Source organism: Pagrus major, chromosome 7 (genome assembly GCF_040436345.1).
Source record: "Pagrus major chromosome 7, Pma_NU_1.0".
NCBI classification, from domain to species: domain Eukaryota; kingdom Metazoa; phylum Chordata; class Actinopteri; order Spariformes; family Sparidae; genus Pagrus; species Pagrus major.
In genome coordinates this window covers 10301276-10321845 of record NC_133221.1, presented here as the reverse complement: position 1 = coordinate 10321845, position 20570 = coordinate 10301276, and the positions used below count along the sequence as shown (strand labels likewise).

General features: G+C 39.0%; 2 protein-coding genes across 2 annotated transcripts; both read left to right on the top strand.

Annotated features, from left to right (window-relative positions):
* The first annotated feature begins 94 nt into the window (after positions 1 to 94).
* LOC140999473 (cytosolic sulfotransferase 3-like) lies at positions 95 to 3962 on the top strand. The gene is made up of 9 exons (XM_073469882.1): positions 95 to 183; positions 836 to 908; positions 1137 to 1287; positions 1421 to 1549; positions 2470 to 2600; positions 2739 to 2865; positions 2965 to 3062; positions 3201 to 3375; positions 3463 to 3962. The coding sequence occupies exons 2-9, from the start codon at positions 900 to 902 to the stop codon at positions 3573 to 3575; spliced, it is 933 nt and encodes a 310-aa protein (XP_073325983.1). The 5' UTR covers positions 95 to 183; positions 836 to 899; the 3' UTR covers positions 3576 to 3962.
* Positions 3963 to 9404: 5442 nt separating this feature from the next.
* nt5dc2 (5'-nucleotidase domain containing 2) lies at positions 9405 to 20330 on the top strand. The gene is made up of 14 exons (XM_073470122.1): positions 9405 to 9802; positions 12830 to 13014; positions 13102 to 13176; positions 13276 to 13331; positions 14182 to 14275; positions 15202 to 15330; positions 15738 to 15798; positions 15882 to 15984; positions 16085 to 16186; positions 16338 to 16419; positions 16615 to 16701; positions 18064 to 18204; positions 19114 to 19178; positions 19696 to 20330. The coding sequence occupies exons 1-14, from the start codon at positions 9445 to 9447 to the stop codon at positions 19955 to 19957; spliced, it is 1800 nt and encodes a 599-aa protein (XP_073326223.1). The 5' UTR covers positions 9405 to 9444; the 3' UTR covers positions 19958 to 20330.
* Positions 20331 to 20570: the final 240 nt, after the last annotated feature.

The window sequence follows — 20570 nt, the reverse complement described above, 5'->3', positions numbered from 1 at the left end:
TAACTTATTTTAGACAGTAAGTCTCATGGGTCTGATAAGGGTTATGTAGTACTCACATGATGTCCTTCAGTCCACAGTCCACAGTGTTTTCACTTGAAATGTTTACTATTCTCCTCAGTTTGTGGCTTCAATCAATTCAGATTTACTGAACTTTCTTCAGTAAGTAGCTGACCAGTACGATCGGTAAGTACAAAATGAACTTCTGAGACCCCACTAGCTGCAAAGACAGTTTGACTGTAATGTGTAATTTTTGCAGCCTAATATTAGCTTATAGAAGCGTTTAATGAGTTGTGAATGTGATGCCCTGTACATTCGGAGGGATTTTGATTGGCTGTCAGTGATTTTATCGTTCATCTAATCGCTCTGAAAGTGATCCGTCATTATATGCCAAATGGGCAGCCTGAGTTTGAGTTGCACCATTGGATATTTAAAGGGCATCTGGAGACATTTCCAGCCATTGTTTGTGGCGATCAAAACCTGCTATTTTTCACAGGAAGTCAGAGTATCTGGCAATTGGGTTGATTGTTTGGTTCCCAGTACAGACATGCAACAGGCTGGTGGGTGAGGAAACAGACAAATACTTGGACCCCTTATTTTTATTCTATGATGGATGTAAGAAGCAAATTACAAACACAAGTCAATGTTAATTTTGGCAAGAATTTAAGTTTAGGGCTAGTCTTAGTCACTCAGTGAAAATTGTGGTTGGTTTAAGTTCACATTTTAGTTATTTTTTGTCCATATTTAGGGAATTAACATATAAACATATTATTGAACCAGTAAACATACTTATGCAATATTTACCTTAGCAGGATGTTGTTTTTTTGTTTTTTTCCAGGAGTGGGACTGTCAACTTACACCGGAGCCAAGGCGTATGATAACAGGAGAAAGGGTAGTTAAATATGGCCACGGTATGTCTTCAAATAACCAGGATTTCAATTTTCATGCCTATAATGTGCTTTTTTTCAAAATATGATCACTTTCCAGTGGGGTTCGGTGCTAATCAGAACAAAATTTAAAATGTCGTCTCTCAGATAACTTGTAGAAGTGTAAATTGTTTTCAGAGTCAGTCTAAAATGTAATTTCATTTAACTGAATAATCTTATTCATATTCACTTAAAAAGCTGATTTTTCCCCAGGTTCTCAAGGACGTGGATTTTCCTTCACGACCAGAACTGTTTGATTTTCATGGAGTCTCAATGACGCACAATTTCACAGACAACTGGGAGAACCTTCAAAACTTTCAGGCCAGGCCAGATGATATACTTATAGCATCGTACCCCAGAGCTGGTCAGTCCTCAAACATGAACAGGATGTGTTTTGCTTGATAGCGTGGCTCCTGAATAGATGTGTGTATGGAGGTGAGGGATTGGGATTTATTTATTCATTGATTATTCATTTATTTACTTCATCTTTCTTTTAGGAAACACCTGGCTCAGCTGCATCCTTGACCTGCTGTATTTTGATGAGACGTCTCCAAAGCGTCAGACATTCATCCCAATCTTTAATAGAGTGCCAATGTTGGAGGTCACCTTCCCCTTGAAAAACAAAGGTCAAATTAACAATCACATACCATATTTGTCAGACAGGTGCAAACCATGGTTTCCTGCCTTTTTCTTAACATTGCATAACATTAATGTAGCAGCAACGACTATTTGCATCTTCAAAATATGGTGCAGTAATGGCGTCCTGCGCAGAGAATGAGGTCACACTCCAACTCAATCACCAGAAAAAATGTTAGCTAAGTACGTTTCTGCAAAACAACAGATAAGTTGAAACCGAACCTTTCTTTATGTTGCAACTTTACGTCTGCTTAGGTTGAATTTTTTATTTCTCTGTTGTCACAATGCTGTGTTTAGGCTCTGCTTAGGTTTAGGCACGAAAAACACTTGGCTTGGGTTAGGAAAACACCCATAGATGCCATGATCATGGATGGTGATGGTTCGACTTCCTGTGAAAAATAGCAGGTTATGGCTGCCACAAAAATAGCTGGAAATGTCCCCAGGTGACCTTAAAAAACACCTGGTTTTGGCGTAAACAGCACTGCAGCATTTTTTATGATAAAAAACAATAAAAAGCTAGTGACTAAAAAAAAATTAACAGAAAACTGACATAATAACCGACAGAAAATATGTTTACAGGCTAATATTTGTTCAAAGGCAAGTGTCACTTTCTTTTAAATAAGACCTGCTAAATTTCAGGTGCAACAGTGCGACCAAGGAAAATGTTTAGTGTCACTTGACAGATTTTTGGGCACACTAAAATCACTATTCATAAAAATGTTTTAAAAAATGTATACATCTTCTTGCTTGCCAAGTGTGTGTACCTCATCATATCACATTGTTTACAAACTGGTCATTTTATTTATTTTGTTTAAATTTTGGTCATCTGAACTGTTGGTGTGTAGATGTTTTGTTTTGTATTTAGTACACTGTAAGAATCATTGACATGTAACCTGTTAATAATGTACAGGACCAGGGGAAACTCCATCTGCGTTTAGAGGAACAGACGTGGTGGAAAGCCTCTCCACCTCTCCTCGACTGATTAAAACTCATCTTCCAGTCCAGTTCATACCGAAGTCCTTCTGGGACCAAAACTGCAGAGTCAGTCATTTTTGTGTTATTTCAAAATGAGATTGGTGATTATAGCAATCTGTTCTAGTTTGAACCCTAATAATATGTAGAGGTATTTCATCATTAATGCAACACTGCTCTTCAGATAAGAGTTTTCTTGTTGTGTAGATAGTCTATGCAGCCCGCAATTCAAAGGACAGTGTGGTGTCTTATTTCCATCTTGAACGTATGACCATGGTCCACCCAGAGCCTGGAGACTGGAGCAGTTACCTTCAGAGGTTCATGGAGGGAAAGAGTATGTATGAAATACTATAATTAAAGTTGCTTGTATGAGAGATGCGCAGATTTCCTCCACACTCATCAAGTGCTTTCATTTATTGTTCTGTTGCTGTAGTGCTGTTTGGATCCTGGTATGACCATGTGAACGGCTGGTGGAGGAAGAAACAGAGTCACTCAAACGTTCATTACATGTTCTATGAAGATCTGGCTGAGGTGATTTTTTTGTTTTTGTGGCTTGTCTGTGCACATGTTTGTGTGACTCCAGCATCTCTTCCTGTTCACGTTACTTTTCTAAAGCTCTGTTCGAGCTGGTAATAGTGCTATGATAATATTTGACCATGGTTCTTCCAGGACACTGGACGGGAAATAGACAAACTCTGCTCCTTCCTTGGTTTGTCTCCTTCAGCTGAGGAAAAGGAAAGAATTTTGAACAGAGTGCAGTTTGATAAAATGAAATCAGACAAAATGGCCAACTACTCAACGTTCACAAAGATGGATTTCAAAGTTTCTTCCTTCATCAGAAAAGGTACAATCAACAGTGATTTTAATACGTGAAATGAAACAAAATTCCCTCTCCACCTTCAGCTAAAATACCTGACTGATGGTTCTGCAGGGAAGGTTGGTGACTGGAAGAACCATTTCACTGTGGCCCAGAATGAAGAGTTTGAGGAAGACTACAAGAAAAAGATGAAGGAAGACACGTTGCAGTTTCGTACTGAAATGTAGAGGACCGGCCCGGCTGAGCCTAACTAAGAGACCTAAACTGATAAAATACACAAAAACGTGCATGTTGTGAGTAAAATATAATATTTGATGAACAAAGATATTGTCTAACCAGTGCTGACCCTTTCCCAAGATAGTGATGTTGATTGACGTTATATCATCAAAAATGAGAAAAAAAGAAATGAGCGAAAATCAAAACGTGATGAATGTCCGACATGTTGAATCTGCTTTTATTGAGTTTGGAAATCTGAATTGTCACTGGTTTGTGGAAATGAACTAGATGGAAGTGTATTTGGTTTATTAACATTGTACACAGCAGCTGCATTTTTTAACAATCTCTTGGAAACTATGTTGGTGTACATTAAAAGCTCTTTACTCAGTCTAAACAAAGAGATTGGGGTTTGTGTCTGTGTGAAACTAATACATAGACTTGTGAATTTTTTAAAGACTCTTTAAGACTTTAAGATTATTTTCACTTTCTTTTATTATTGTAGGTTTCCAGTCACAGTTTGTTCATCAAACCACTTGGTTAGGGTTAGAAAAAGAAACTGGTCTGGGTTAAATTAGATCTGTTCATGCAACCAATAAGTGTCAAGCAAAACACAGTATTACTAGCCAATCAAGTAGTAGGAGTAGCTGAGGCTGGTGTGAGGCTTGGCTGCAGACTTAGCTGGGATCCTGCTGCTCGAAGATGGTGGCTCAGGTGGAGGCTTGGCTGGAGGCTCGAGGGAGCGTGAGGTGAGGGGGGGAATCTGAGATGGTTTGGCTGGTGGCTGAGTTGCGAGAGGCTGGGTGGCAGGGTGGTGGAGATGCTGGAGCTTGGAGTAGTACTGGCTCTAGGAATGGTGAAGAGAAATACAAGTTAGACTCAGAAAGAACAAAGTAATTCACAAGAAAGTGTGCTAGAAATAACGCTGAGAATTTAGCTATCAGTATACCACAATGTGGAGTGAAAATAATCTGGCAGCCAGTGCAGAGAAGACCAAGGCTTTTGAGCTGGCACTGATGAGAAGATGGGCTGCAGGTGCGTGTGAGCAGCAGGAGCTTCAGCCAATCATGGAAGCCGCACCCAACCTCTGCAAAGGGACTCAGACACACAGACCAAAACCAAACAAAAAATATTGCACAAAATCCATAATTATCACACTAATAAGGGTATGAGCTGCAGGTGGAGTGCGGCAGAGAAACACAGGTGAGAGTAATGAATGGAAAAACACTAGGAACAGAATAGGAGCTGGTAGGCTGGGAAAACACTAAAGCTTGGCTGAAGAAGGAGATGAAGTGCAGATGTGGAGGGACAGCGGACTGGAGAGGAGCACAAAAACCCAGAAAACACATAGCACACACATGAAAATAAACTGAAATGACAGGACCGTTACAATTTTGCTGTGAATAACTAGGTCATTCTTTGGAAACATCCATTTTTCTGTCCCTAGCTTTGCAATATTACACATGAAAGAAATTTGAGGGTTACAACTTATTCAAATTCTACAATAAAACAATATGTTCTTTGAACAGTTAGAACTTCTTGAGCCATCAATTTGGGCAATATTTGTTTTTAATCAACTATAGCATTCTAAGCACCACAAAGGTATTTGTCCACACAGTCATGTAGTCATGTATTATGCACAGTGTTGGCATGAGCATGCTCAACAAAGCAAAAGTGAAGAATGTAAGGTAATTTTGTATGATGACGTCCTACATCCTGAGGCCCCCTATTCCACAAAAGAGTCATTCCTGGAGATGCACATGCCCAGGTTCACCCTCAGGGGGTTTACACTTGTTTGCTTTTGCAGGTTACTAAAAGTCACTATGCTGGTTCCGGGCACTGTCTCCCACTGCAGACCTTGAGCTGATTACTCTCATTCTTAGCATTACTTGAAATACACACAGACAAAGTAAACAAACAAGCAAAACAAAACAGAAGTTCAATGAGGAAAATAAACAAATTAATACAACACTTTGTGCATTGTGACTTGTATTTTCTATGGCACGTGCTGCTTTGTGGAGGCCAAACAGATTAGATTAATTAATAGACTTAATGTGGTTGCTGTGAAGTATTTGTCTGTTTTGTTTTGTCATTTTGGTCATGGCCTTGAAATAACCTGCAGTCAAATATTAACTGTCCAACGTCGCTCATGGTTATCTAAGACACTGAGGTGATTACAAAATGATCAAAAAACAGTAAATACCATTAACAGTTATACATAGCTAAGTGTGAAAAAGTTCAGTAACAATCTTAGGAATGATAAAAAACAAAAACAAATGAATAAGAAGTTGATGAAGGTTCTCAGTCATCCAGGTCATGGTACATCTAGGTGCTGTATCGTAGGCAACTGGACTTTTCACCTCTCATCCAAGAGGCTTCTTCAGTTCTAACTAACTGGAGAGGAGTTGGCTGGCTTTTAAACTCTGTGTGGGAGCAGAAAAACAGTCTCTCGAAATGTGAATACAAAGACAAGTTTACACTTCTTTGCTTTTGCAGGTTACTGACCGACAACTCAGTGAGCTGTGCTGGCACCGTCTCTCACCGTGGAGCTGGAGAAACAAATGACACAAAGAGGGTAGATGTGTATTTTCCTTTCAAGTGTATCATAGTCAGACAGAGACAGCGGAGCCCATGACACTCAAAAGACACAAGCAATAGAGTTTGACTGGGGAAAAAGGTTATAGATATGATCTGCAACTATTCAAACTCAAAGTTAAAGTAATGTGCCATGTGCTCATGGCCAGGCAAAGCCACCTGTTTAATATGTCAGTTTTTCATGAAAGCGGGGGCACATCTCCACTCTTTGCTTTCGCATCCTGGGTACCGCAGCTTTTTGCGTTTATGTCGGTACTGACATTAACTTAGCTAACTTTGATGAAATGTACCTTCATATAACTACATTAACTACAACATATAAACAACAATTTGTCATCCTTAAGCTTAAAATTGACAGTAGCTAATATTCCTCAATATATGTTAATTAAATTATCCAGCTTTTGCACCTCGCTAGGTGGCAATTAGCTGACAAGCAACTGACACTAGCACCCTAAAACACACAGTATAGACATAGATTGCTAATATGCAGAGCTAATATTAGGGGGTGACATTACCTTTTTTTAATGTAAATAATTGTTCTTCAGAAAGTAAATTTACCTGTTGCTTGTCCAGGCAGAAAAGTCACTTGTCCAGAAAATTAATTCAGGGGCAGATCTAATCACTACAGAAGCCCTAAAGGGCCATGCATTCATACATTTTATTTCCTCTGTTTTCCCGTGATAACGAGTTAATTTCATTTGTTTTCTCGAGATCTTGAGTTATTATCTCGAAATAACAACTGCCGTTTTCCCGAGATAAAGGGATAATTTTCTCGAGATCTCCAGATAACGAAACGTTGTTTTCCCAAGATAATGATATAATTAATTTGAGATCTTGAGAAAGCAAAACGATAGTGTAGTATATTAAATCATTGCAGGAAACATCATTCAGTGTAGCAATGTCAGAGGAGCAGGAGCATATCGATCACCGCGTCACATATCTTTTCAATTAAGGCCTGACACAGGCTGAAATAGCATTAAAAGAGAAAATTATCCCGTTATCTCGGGAAAACGGCATTTGTTATTTCGAGATAATAACTCGAGATCTCGAGAAAACAAATGAAATTAACTCGTTATCACGGGAAAACAGGAAATAAAATGTATGAATGCATGGCCCTTTAGGGCTTCCGTAAATCACAGACAATCTCAGCTCAGAAAAGCCCCCATATCATCTGAATGCCCCATTTCAGAACTAAAGCACATTCCCTCCCATCCTCACAACCTCTCGCCTGTAGTTTAGTAATAGTATTCACAATGTGCAGGCTGTACTCCACATTGTGTTACAAATGTGTGCAGAGTGTTTAGTTTACATGGGATATTATCACCCTCTTCTGGGCATTGCACAGTGTTGCCAAATCTCACAAGAGAAACAAGCAGCCAGGCCTATAAAAAGAAGCCCAAAAGAAGCAACCTCATATACCTATAGACGTACATACGTACATACATACATACATACATACCTACATACATACATACATACATACATGACATGGAAGCATTGAAAAGAAATACTGAATTTTTGTAATGAATATTCATATAAAATAGACTAAGCAGTAAAATGTAACCAACAGAGGTGTGTCTGATTGGTCCCATTTAGTAATACAATTTGAAATTGGTTTGGAGTCACTGGGTCACATGACATGGAAGCTATTGAAAAAAGAAGCCATTGTCTTATAAAAATATTTTTGCAAAATAAATATATTACACATTGCAATCAAAATAAGTGTGCTACATGAAATCAGTTTAGTATTATTTTTTGATCATAATTTTCACTAATAACATTAAGTCAGCATGAATTAACATTGTTTTTGTCTAAATCAAACAAACAATAGAGTAATTTATTGATGCTTCCTAACCCAGCCCCCAGCGCAGCGCAAGGTTCTGGGAGGCAAACTAACCCTCCTCCTGCTGCCAACACTGTAAAACTGAGTAAGAGACGCCGCTGGGTGTCTCTGGAGTGAATGTCTGTCGAATATCCAACCTAAACCTAATTTCTGATACCCTCTCAGACTTGTGAATGCCTCACAAGCTATTAAAGATATAATATGTAGGAATTCTGCATTAAAATGTCTAAAAACAACTACACCTTTGTTATATATTTTGTTGAGTTGTGTACTGACATTATCCAAAATGTTCCCAACAATGTTTAAACCAAGAGAAATCCAAATGTTTACTCAAGGTAACAGTGCATTTCTTCAGGTCGCCCGCCGTCTCTACTTTTGGGATAGAAAATCAATGAACAAGACTAAACTTAACATCAATAACATTTTTAAACATTAACTTGTCTGTGAACATTTGTGCCACATCGGATAGACTTTCATCAGAAGTAGTGGTTGTTTAATGTTGTTTGTGCTTCAGCTGGGAATAAGATGCGCCCTGACGCTGGAGGATTGCTGCAGGTTATGCAACTAATATGTTCCTCATTAAAGATGAATTGTTTCACACACCCACACCCCATCCCTTCGTCATCCGAATGATGGCCTGCCTGATCAGTGGACTGAGATCTGCGCATCACATCACGCACACAGAGATGCACCACAGTGCTCCTCCTCCTGCAATTAAATAGAACATTTTGCTCATATACAGTCAAACAGAGTTGATGATGACAGACTTGTCATCATCTTTACTGATTATTGATCACTATCAAAGGCAAACTCCATGTAGAAAGATAGGACTGTCAGAAGCTGCGCTGGGTAGCTTGTATTCATGGTTACTCCAGATGTTCAATGAGAAAAGACGCAACCTGCCTCTTGAGCCATCGATATTGGTATTTTAATCAATTATTACAAAAAAATTATACAAATCAGACTTAAAATCATTGCTCTGTGCAGCAGAGCCAATGTTCTTCAATTTGTTTTATTCTCATGTATTCTGTGAAGCTGATTTTTTACCTTTATTTTATGTGAAGAAATGTGTAACCTTGTTTAGATAAGTGCTATTTTAATAAAGTTAGGATTATTATTATTATCATTATTATTATGTAATAATAAAAATCCTGTGTCATTGTTGACTTGTGTTTGTCTAATATGAATTTGCATACATTGAATTTTAAGCTCAATATTGTAGATTTATACAGCACACAAATTAAATTCCTCCTGTCCCATGTGAAAAACTGTGTGTTATGATCATGCGGTCGTGCAGTTGTGATTGGCTGCAGGGACTACCGCCCCGCCCCCTTCGACCAAGGGGCGTGGTTACACTCAAGCCATGGGTACAGGATGTTTTGATGTGCAAGTAGCAGAGTGCTGCAGCAGCAGTTTTTAGAGGTGTGCACGTCGCAGCCCTAAACATGTCTCTAAAGACAGTGGGCACAGCTTTAACCCGTACTCTGTGGACAACAGGAAACAGGACTCCCCCTCTCGTGGGATCCCCTAAAGTGAACAGACTTTCTACCACATGCACGCTGTCCGGAGAAAAAACAAAAAGTTGTGTTTCCAGCTCGGACAGGCCCAGTGACGACGCGCGGTCCTCCAGCGAGCCTGCTCACAGATGCACGCCTGCGGACAAGAAGCGACCCAAGGAGCCCGCGGGTGCTCCGGGTGTCACTGGTGTAAGGAGACGATCGTACACCTCCGCCACAGCAGCTCCAGTGGACAAGAGGTCATACTTGTGGGCTCGGTACAATGACATGAAAAGGCTAGTTCACGGTAAGCACTCATCGCCTCCTCCATGTCGTTATAATTAACCATCCACGTCACCAGGATCGCAAGTTCCCAGCATCAACGATGTCAAACCATGAGTGAAGACATTTTGTTCGTCTGGGGATTGTGTTTATCCTCTGTACAAGTAACGGGCTGCCAAATCGACAGATAACGCTGTCGGTTTTAGTTAACAGTTCCTCCACGCCAAACCCATTTTTTAACACTAAGTTTAATAAACTTTAACGTCATGTCGTTTCAAACAAAAGTCAATAACAAGTCATAAAGAAGTTGGGTTCATGTGTTCTCCCGGGGTTCCTCTATTATGGCTAAAAACACACGTACACGAGCTAACAAAAACGCTAACTTATAAGTTACTTTTTCTAATGTAACTTAAACTATTTAGTCTGCAAGAACTCAAAATGTTATGTAGGGCAGGACAGACCACTAGTTAAGTCTCATTTTGTCGAGAAGTTAGTTATTTTTGACACAACTACTAGCTAGACTCGGTGTGGCTACATGCTAGCTCTAAATGAATAAACATGATGAACAAAGGAGAAATGCTGTAGCATGAAAAATACAGGAATTTGACAATTACAAGTGTGATTAAACTTTATGACAACACGAAGTTTAATTGATCCTGTTTGCTATGTAGTTTTTGAGAAGGAATCCAGAAGCAGGATTATAATATTTACAATATTAATGAGAGGAAAATACGTCTCCAGAACACTGTTTGAAGCTAGAAAGGTGGCAGGGTCCGCCAAATATAAACAAAGAAAAACTGCATGAAATTGTGTTGTACTTCTAGGTCAGTTTATTCAGTCATGAAAACAGGGTTTGTTTGTTTAGGCATGAAAATTATCAGTCAAACAAGATCTTGAGCTTCTGACTTTTTAGAAGTTATTTCAGACCTTTAACATATAATATTGCAAAACCACTATCCAAATATTTAGATTTTGAAAGTTGTTATTCCGTCCGTATATTTTGTGTGTTAATACAGTTGGGGAACAAAAATACAGTATTGAGATCCTTATATAACCATTTATATTTAGATATCGGTAACAAGTAATGAAAAAAATCTGTATAAGTAATACTTCTAAGCAACATATACACACAAGTTGCAAAAAGTAAAAGTACTCATCACAGAGTATAATGTTCTCCTACAGTGCTATTCAGATGTAGGATTATTATTACTGATGCATTAACATGCACACATTATAATATTGCAACTTGTTATGATGGAGCTGGATTTTAACTACTTGGATTGATTTATTAACAATGCATCATCATTAATTAATGATCATATGTTTTTTTTTTGTGTGTGTGTGTGTGTGTAAAATCTTAACCTATACGAGTGCAGTGTTTCCTCTAAATTCATTCAGGAGTGGTGGACCACCACAGTAAGAACATTACCACCACAGCTAGATCAAATGGGAAATTAGACATTATAATCTAGATAACAGGAAAAAAAAGGTGCATAGAATAAGCCCTTTAATCATGATCATGTAACTAAATATAAGCAATAGTGCTGCAATTACTTACAGCGCTAGAACTAACAAGTATAATATTTGCCTCTGAAATCTGGTGTAGTAGAAAGCATTAAATGGAAATACTCCAGTAGAGTTAAAAGTACCTAAAAGTTGTATTATGAGTTGAGTCCTTGCATAAATGTACTTAGTTGCAGACCACCACTGGATACGGGCTTTTTTTTACTATGTAATAAATCTACATTTATTCTGTTACATTCACATATAACGATTTTGGTTTCTCAAATCAAATCAAATCAAATCAAATCAACTTTATTTATATGGCACTTTTCATACAGCTTTGTAGCACAAAGTGCCTCACAGAGGGTAAAAACAAACAAACAGAGCAAGACAAAACATCATAAAAACCCCAAGCCTCCCACACCCATAAACATACACACAGATACACAGTTACATACACACTCACGTACATACATAGACATACTGACATACATACACCCCCACACACACAAACATACACACACCCACACACATACACTGGTTATTGCTAAAGAGTAGTTGAATATCAAATGAACAAATAATACACGGACCCAGATGCAGCAGCAAAGCATGAATTTCTAAACGTAATGGGATTCAATTAAAAGTTCTATAAGTGATCATGGAGAAAGACAGATTATTGTTGAGTCTTATTTCCAGGTCATGAAATACGGACGGTCTGGGTCAGGGGCTCATCAAATACTCTTTGTATAACTGTTTGTATTTCACAACTAGGGAATGAGCCTCAACGGTCAACAATCTTTTTCCAGAATCACTTTTTGCACCGTTAAAGCTGGTAATTTCATAGATCTAACGTAGAAATGTGACTCAGCAGCATGGAAATAAAGGCATTTCCAGGTATAGAGTAGCTTCAGGAAAACCATCGTCAGGGTTGGTACATGCATATTTTATGCCCAGCTGCGGCCCTCATTGAACTGTCCCAGGACAGAAAGCCGTGACCCATTTTTTCCTACACTGTAGACTGATGATGACACAGCTCTATGCTCATATTCCAGCCAGGGTATTAGAGGCCCGGGCAGATTGTAAACTGTTTAATCTGTGCCCATGTGTTAGCTGCATGTGATAATGAAAACAAGCACAAGAGGTACAGAATGTTTTGCTCCCTGTTCCTTTAAGTACTCTGACTTTTTGAGAGTTGTTTAAAATGTTCTTTTGGAGTTGACTTCAGTCCAGTGGCGAGGCAGTTGATATTCTCCATTACGCAACCTCAGATGAGCTTGCCAGCGTTGCTAGATTGAAAACAGCAGTGGAATTACTTCTTTCCTGCCTGCAAGTGAATAATCAGCAGGTTTCGTAATAAAAGAGAACATGACAGCTTTTCTTTTTACGTAAAATATGAGTTGCACATTGTGAATGACCTAATCCTACCCTCCCTCAAATATGAATGTGACTTTTGTTTTGTTTCCTTATCATGCTTTATTATAGCTGTCTGTCTGATTTGGTCTGCATTTGTCTTGTTTTGCTTAAATGAGAGTTTCCCATCTGTCCTCAGACCTGATTCCACCTGGTGCTTGTAACCTCCTCAACTCCTCCACCATCTTCGCCAACAACGAGGTCAACCTGGCTGAAGTGGACATCTACGGCTTCGACTATGACTACACGCTGGCTCTGTACTCAAATGCGCTCGACACAATGATCTACAATACAGCAAGAGATTTCCTTATTGAACACTTTAAGGTGTGTTTTACAGTAGCTGCATTAATTGTACAGACATTAAAACTGCTTTCCTGGTTAATTTATCAATTCTGTGCTCCTGCTCGACAGTACCCTGAAGGCATCCGCAAATATGATTACATCCCCAACTTTGCCGCTCGAGGTCTTCACTATGACATCCAAAAGGTAATACTTTTCAAACTAAAATGTGCTACTGGAGAAAGATCAGTGTTTACATTTTCCTGGACAGACAAATACAAGTGAAACTCTTTTCTCCCGCTGTAGGGTCTTCTGATGAAGATAGATGCCTTCCATTACATTCAGTCAGGAACAGTGTATCGGTAAGAGGTTTGTTTGTTGTCTCCTGGCGTCAGTTAGCAAGAATTTATTAATCATGTTCAAAACATGCAATCAGAGTTAATATGAACAACTGGTCAAATAAACAAAGTTGACAATATAGATTGATTGCTGTGGGTATAAACATACTCGCCAACCTTGAGATCTCAAAAATAGTGAGGATTTTGAAACCAAAGAGAGGGGGGTCCTTCCCTAGGGGTTCTCCCTGAGAAAACTTTAGAGACTTGGCCTTTTCATGGCTTTATTGATAGGACAGCTTAGAGAGATGACAGGAAACTGTATGAGAGAGAGGAGGGAGGACATGAAGCAAAGGACCACAGGTCAGACTTTAACCCTTGGCCACTGCAGTGAGGACGAAGTCTCTGTACATGGGACACAAGCTCTACTAACTGAGCCACTCAGACGCCAGCTCAAGCTTTCTTTCTCTTCACCATTTCTCTGTGCGTCCCTCACTTGCTGAGGAAGACGTGGCGCAACAGAACTGAAGACTGTACCTGTTCAGGTCCCCAGTGACCTCCCTCTGAAACTTTTAAATAAAGGAACACAACTGCATTCATACTAACAATTAAGATGTGACGATAAAGGCTTCAAAAGTCTGGAAGTTTTTGGTTAGGGTATCCTGACAATGCTTAAAATGTGCTTGAACTTTACTCATAAAAAGTTGTACGAACCCTTCCACAATCATGGCCATCATATTTAAAAGCTGATATTGATCCATAAAGTTTCTTTATCCACATCACTGCCACTGAAGATTAAATAATCGGTTTGTATTGTTTGATGATGCTGTACGGGTTTTGAAGATGTTGTGCATTAATTTATATTTCATGTCTCCAGGGGACTGAGCCCAATATCAGACGAGGAGGTCCTTCAGCTTTTTGGGGGAACTTACCATATCCCCCTGCAGCAAGACAGTGGCTTCTATGGAAAGGTGAGGTTCTAATAGTGTTCAGTGGTATAAATATACAACATAATAGTCTATATCAGGGTATTCAGCTCAGATGGACTGGGAATATTTGTAGTCATTTTTAACAGTTGGATACAGAGTGCTGCCTGACATTCTTTACAGTTATTTCACTTTGCATTCTGATATTTTCTGAATGTTTCTTGTCTGTGAAACATGTTTGGTTTGGCACAGATGGGAAAGCTCTTCTTAACTTTGTGTGCTCAACACATCTGTCATAATCCCCTCTGGTCTCTCTCAAACAGGGATGTAATTCAGGATTAAATCTGTGCCTGTCCAGAGATATTTCAAGTGTCTGGCTTTGCTTATTCGTGGCTTTACTATTACATAAGTACCGATGTTGAACCTTGTAATCGCATTTGTTCTATTGTCGACATGAAGCAGCAGGAAGGTAGTGTTCCAGTCCCTAAAAAGCTGGCCAGACGAACTCTGTGTCCAACAAAATAATTTGTTTTTGTCAGGGCGTTTTATAAGCTGTACTCCATCCGTCAGGAAAAGCTGAAATCTCTATAGAGTCTGACAGTCACAAACGCTAATCTGACCTGATGCTAATTAGGAGCAATTTGGACTCTGATGTTTTGAATCAGGCTCAAACAATTTTCTGTCCATCAGATCATTGAAGTGCTTTCCTGCTGCAGGAAGTATGCCTCCCAGTCTTGTTATTCTCCTTGAAACAGTCGTCCAAATTAGTTTTGGTGTGGTTCCAATCTCATTTGGAGACTTGGCTCTGTTTTCAAGGTAGCCTCTTAGTGAGTAATGGTTTTTAAATGGGATTAGGAAGTCATCTAAATTCCACAGGTAGAAAATTGTTAATAGCACAAGTTCACAAACATTAACTGCATCCCTCGTAATCATGCAAAATATCAAACATTAAAATATATTTTCTATCACAGGGACCAAAAGTGAAGCAGTTCATGGACATCTTCTCCATCCCAGAGATGACTCTCTTGGCTGTAGCAAATGATTTTTTCATCACAAACGAAATTCCGTACGATCCAGTTCACCTGTTCAGGGACGTCTCGGTGAGTATTTCCCTGGACTCTCACGGTATTAAATGTTACACCCTGTTTTTGAGCTGTGGCCTCACCCTGTAGCTCACACTGAGAAGTATACTGATCTATTGTATCAGACTTTTTTTTACGCACTGTGATTTTTCAGCTGGACGCTCAGGAATCTGCTGAGCTCAGACAAAATTTGCAATGGACTCTGATGGGTAGAACAAAGATCAATGTGTCTGCTATTTCACCATTACATCTGTTTTGATAACATCCAAACTATAAGCTTCTTAAGCATTTTCATAAAATGGACCATTTCTTTTTGTAGTTTGTAGATCTTCGCAGAAAATACTTATGCTAGATCAGACAAAGTGCCATGAAATTGTTGAATAACACGGATTGGCCGCTCTATGTAACACTTATTTAATCCTCAGGAAGCAATTGGCATGGTTCACCTTAAAGGCTACATGTACAAATGGGTCATGGAAGATCTCGGTAAGAAATCCCTTTCTTCTTTTTGCATCAAGCCAATACATTGTCTCACACGAAATAACATTCTGTCCTGATTCTCTTCATAGATAAGTTCATTCTGAGAGGAGAAGAGACTGATGCTGTTTTGCATCGACTGGTCAGTCATGGAAAGAAGCTCTTTCTCATCACCAACAGTCCCTTTAGCTTTGTGTAAGTGTCAGCTCTCTGTGGCACATGTCTTCGTGAGTCCACTCTGACTCATAGTAAACTGTTCTGTTGCAATCTGGTATGTTTTTTTTCCTGTGCGCAGGGATAAAGGGATGAAACACATGGTAGGAAAAAACTGGAGAGACTTCTTTGATGTTGTCATTGTGCAGGCAGACAAACCTCACTTCTTCACTGACTGTATCAAGTGAGTAAATGTTTTGGAGGAAGTGGTGAACAGAATCCGATAATGTGATTCAGAAATGTTCATAGGACATTGATACACCTTATATATTCACTTCAGTTTCTTGTTTTGGAGAGCAATCTTAGAAATGTTCTTAATATTGTCACTCTTACAGACCTTTCAGACGGTTGGATGATAATGGAGACCTTCGGTGGGAAAAGATCAACAGTTTAGACAAAGGACAGATCTACAAACAGGTCTGTATTACTTTAGGCTACTGTCTGACTCCTCTAAAAGCTAAACATTGCCTGATGTTTGAGCTTAGACCTATTTCTCTCTATTTAATAGCTGTGTGAAGCTGCTACATGTTACATTTTGTACATGTTTGTTCGTGTTGTGTCCTGTGAGTCAAGAGGATAACCTGTGGTTTGTGGTTTTCTTTTGTGTTTCAGGGAAACCTGTTTGACTTTCTCAGACTGACAGGCTGGCGAGGTTCAAAGGTTCTTTACTTCGGAGATCATCTTTATAGTGACTTGGCTGTAAGTGTCTGACTGACTGTTGTCATTGTGATTAATATTTGCAGTGTATTTTTGTTCATTATTAATCTTGTTTCTAAAGAATTGTTCATTTTCAAGAAATGTCATTTTTTTCAGGATTGCTTATATGACATTAATTTGATTTTACAAACAGTGATAGCCAAATTTGCCATTACACATTACGTATGGTCCAGGCCCTCTCAAACACATACAAACACAGATAATTCTAAAAACTCACCATGTGGTATTTAGGAGGGGCAGGAGGGGGCTCTGCATGGGAAATTTTAAACACCAGATGGTGCTACCCTGCTGCCTGATATTGTTCAAAAAATTTAGAATAAATGGCATGGATTATTGTGTAGAAGGTATTCGAACATGTAGCCAAAAACATATAATACAAATACGTATTAGTTTAAAGTACTCTCTGATTAGACACACAACAAGCAAGGAGTGCATTTTATTTGCATTGTGCATTACGTGAGGTGGAGACATGCATTAGAGCGGCATTTAAAGGTCCTATTTGTAAATTGATTTTTGAGTCTCATTCCCAACTTGTGAAATATTGACACCTTTTGGATTGTAGGACGGGTGGACCAGCATCCCTATGCATCAGTATGTGACGATTTGCGAAACCCAAAGCACCAGTATTTGACGATTTGTGAATGACACTCAAAAATCAACTTTTCTCATAAATAGTACCTTTAACACAGAATAAAAAGCTAGATAAAATCAATTAAAATAGAATAAAATTAGATATTAGACAACATAAGATAAAAAAATACACATTATTTTTAGTATTATTTTTGGTGCATTTAATGGCATATTTACTTTTTTATTGAGTCATTTATTCTTTTTTTTTTTACTTTTCATTTGGGCAGTTTCAGTCCTCCATACAGAGGACCAGCATGTTCTTTGAAATTTTGGTTTTTAAAAATGCTTGAAGTTGGGGTGCTAGCTGGTTCCTATCTAAAATTGTCTGATTTTGACTTATGGGACGAGGGAGGTTCCTTTTTTTAAATTTTCAAGCAGATTTCAAGCAAGAAATAGAAAAAAGCTTTTTATAAACCATGCCACTGATTCCCTCATGAAATGACGCCATCCAGAATGGTGAAATTAAAGACAGCTGGGGATGAAACATGTTCCTCCTGAGCATATTTAGTTGTTTCTGCTTAGATAGATTTAAGGATCAGTAAACATGTGGTATGATTGGCCTGCCCTGTTATTTATTCCACCTGCTGTAAATTAAATTCCCCTGTAGTTTTCCACTGCTGCTCTCTACTTAATGCAAATCCTTGATAAGTTCTTGCATGATTCATAATTGCACAACCTAGAGTTTGACTAAAGGAATTTCACTTGTTGTGGCAGGACCTGATGTTGCGACATGGCTGGCGCACGGCCGCCATAGTTCCTGAGCTGGAGCAGGAAACCAAACTGGTGTGCACAGACCGGTATGCTCTGAACCTCACCTGGCTACAGGCTTTAACCGGCCTGATGGAGCGCCTGCAGGTGAGAAGTTAATCCCAGGATTTTATGGAGCTTTTTCTCACCAAACAAATACACTCGCACATTAAAAACACAAGTCACAACTAACTTCTATCAAAGTATGCTAGGGGTTAAAGGTAACAGATGTTTGAATTTTCTAGCCAGCTGTTACTCATGTTTGGTAAAGCCCAAATTGCTAAATAATCTGACTAAAACTAAATTGGCAAACCACAATCTAAACACTCACTTATCATTGGTTCTTGACTGGTGTGATGACAAAACAGGATGCCAAAGTAACTTCCCTGTCACTAAGCTACCTAAGTCTATTTAACTTCTGTTTACAAGCCCTGGCTGCCTTGTATTTGGTAAGTTCCCCATTTGCTTTAATGACAGCACAGACTGGAGCTGACATGGACTGCTGACTCATGTTATCCCTGCATGATTTGACAGTGTTTTGCAAAGCTTCTTGTCATGTCACAGAATGCTTGGCTTTCTCACTTCTTCAAGTGCCCCCATAAATGTTCAATGGGGTTGAAGTCAAGTGACAGCATCATGACCCCAAACACACCTCAAAGCGCACTGCAAGAACTACTTGAAATGCAGAGAAGACCAAAGACTGTCATGGACTTTCCTCCACAGTCACCTGACCTCAACCCCACTGTGTGACAACATATGGAGCTTTGTGGAACACTGTCAAATCCTGCTGGGATAACATGAGTCATCAGATTTAACACAAACTTGTGGAGTCCATGCCAGTCATGGACACTTTGTAGTCAAGCTGTTATGGTTAAATTATAACTTGTAAGGAAGAAAATAAGACATACATTCACAACAAATGCAAAATAGAAGTGTTTTGACTAGAGATCTCAGACTTTTTGACCCTACAGTGAACCTTGAGTTGAGTTCATGATTTTATCTTCTTCATTATCCTAGACACATCGGGACCCAGAGTCTCAACAGGTTTTTCAGGAATGGCAGAATGAGCGAGAAGAACTCAGGTGAGTGCAGTTATCTTATGTCAGTCTTCACCATCTTCATTAACACCACTCACTTTATCATGTATTTACCCTGGTACATCTATTAAAGCACAGGACTTAAGTGTATTTCTGAGGACTTGGAGTAAATTTAACTTTTATGCTACTTGATACCTCTGCTCCACTACATTTACTTGGCAGCTATTGTTACAATTAACTTTATAGATTAAGATTTTAAGAACCTATAAGGAACATATAAAATGATGCTATTATACAGTAAATTAAACCGACCAACTGTATATAAGTTAAAGTCAATTATTAATATGCTGTTTGCTTATTAATGCATCAGTAATAATTATTTTGATATGAAAGGACATATCACTTAATTTTGAGGGCAAGACTTCACTTCTAATATGGTATTTCTCACTGAGAAGTATTTCTACTTTACTCAGGCAAAGGGTCTGAATACGTCTTCCACCACCAAGTATATGAATTCATATTTAAAACATTCTAACTTAGACCCTAACCTTTTATTTTGCAGGGCAATGATAAAGAACTTGTTCAACCCTCACTTTGGCAGCATCTTCAGAACGCGTCACAACCCCACCTACTTCTCCAGACATCTGTGTCGTTTCTCAGACATCTACATGACCTCCCTCAGCTGTCTCTTGAATTACGATCTGTCGTACACTTTCTACCCCCGCCGCACCCCTCTGCAGCATGAGGCTCCTCTGTGGATGGACCAGCTTTGCACAGGCTGCATGAAGACACCCTATCTGGAGGAGATGTCTCACATACGATGAGAGCTGTGCTCCCCCCACCCCACTGACTGATTTTATATTTCAGGTCGGGCAAACTCTTGAGAATGCCTGAAGAATCCTTGATGTAGCAGGGTTTCCTTTTAGAGAAGAAGATGCCGCACAACTCCCTTCACAGGGCAAAGCTTTCTTGTTCTAAACTGTGACCCACTTCCCCAGTGAATTCACTAGAGGGTGCTGTAGATTTAGCTTCTTCCATGAATGTATTATGCATCTGTGTACTATCCAGAGAGCATGTAGTGGTACAAGACTGACAGACACTGTAGTTGCTGCCTGAATCGAAGTGATACAGAAATACATAACAACATTGAGCTCAAGTTGCACAATTAGAACAAATAAATAAATAAATAAAACCTGACATTTTTGTGTTGATCTCTTTTTAATCCTTTTATACTGGACACATCACATTCTAAAGGAGAAGTTCACCCAAAAAAGAAAATTCAGTCATTATCTACTCAGCCTTAGCCATTCGGAGGAAAGTCGAGCGAAGTTTGCTAGTTCACAGAACTGAAATAGAAAAACAACTGAAAAATAAATAAATACAATGGCTCCATACAGCTTGTACAGTGTAATCTGAGTCTCCAGAAGCCCTGTGATC

Coding starts and splice junctions, on each gene's coding strand:
- LOC140999473 (XM_073469882.1), top strand. Junction 1,288..1,420: donor AGCATCGTACCCCAGAGCTG/GTCAGTCCTCAA, acceptor TCTTTCTTTTAG/GAAACACCTGGCTCAGCTGC. Junction 3,376..3,462: donor TTCTTCCTTCATCAGAAAAG/GTACAATCAACA, acceptor ATGGTTCTGCAG/GGAAGGTTGGTGACTGGAAG.
- nt5dc2 (XM_073470122.1), top strand. CDS start 9,445: ATGTCTCTAAAGACAGTGGGCACAGCTTTAACCCGTACTCTGTGGACA. Junction 15,331..15,737: donor ACCTGTTCAGGGACGTCTCG/GTGAGTATTTCC, acceptor TTTAATCCTCAG/GAAGCAATTGGCATGGTTCA. Junction 18,205..19,113: donor GCCTGATGGAGCGCCTGCAG/GTGAGAAGTTAA, acceptor TCATTATCCTAG/ACACATCGGGACCCAGAGTC.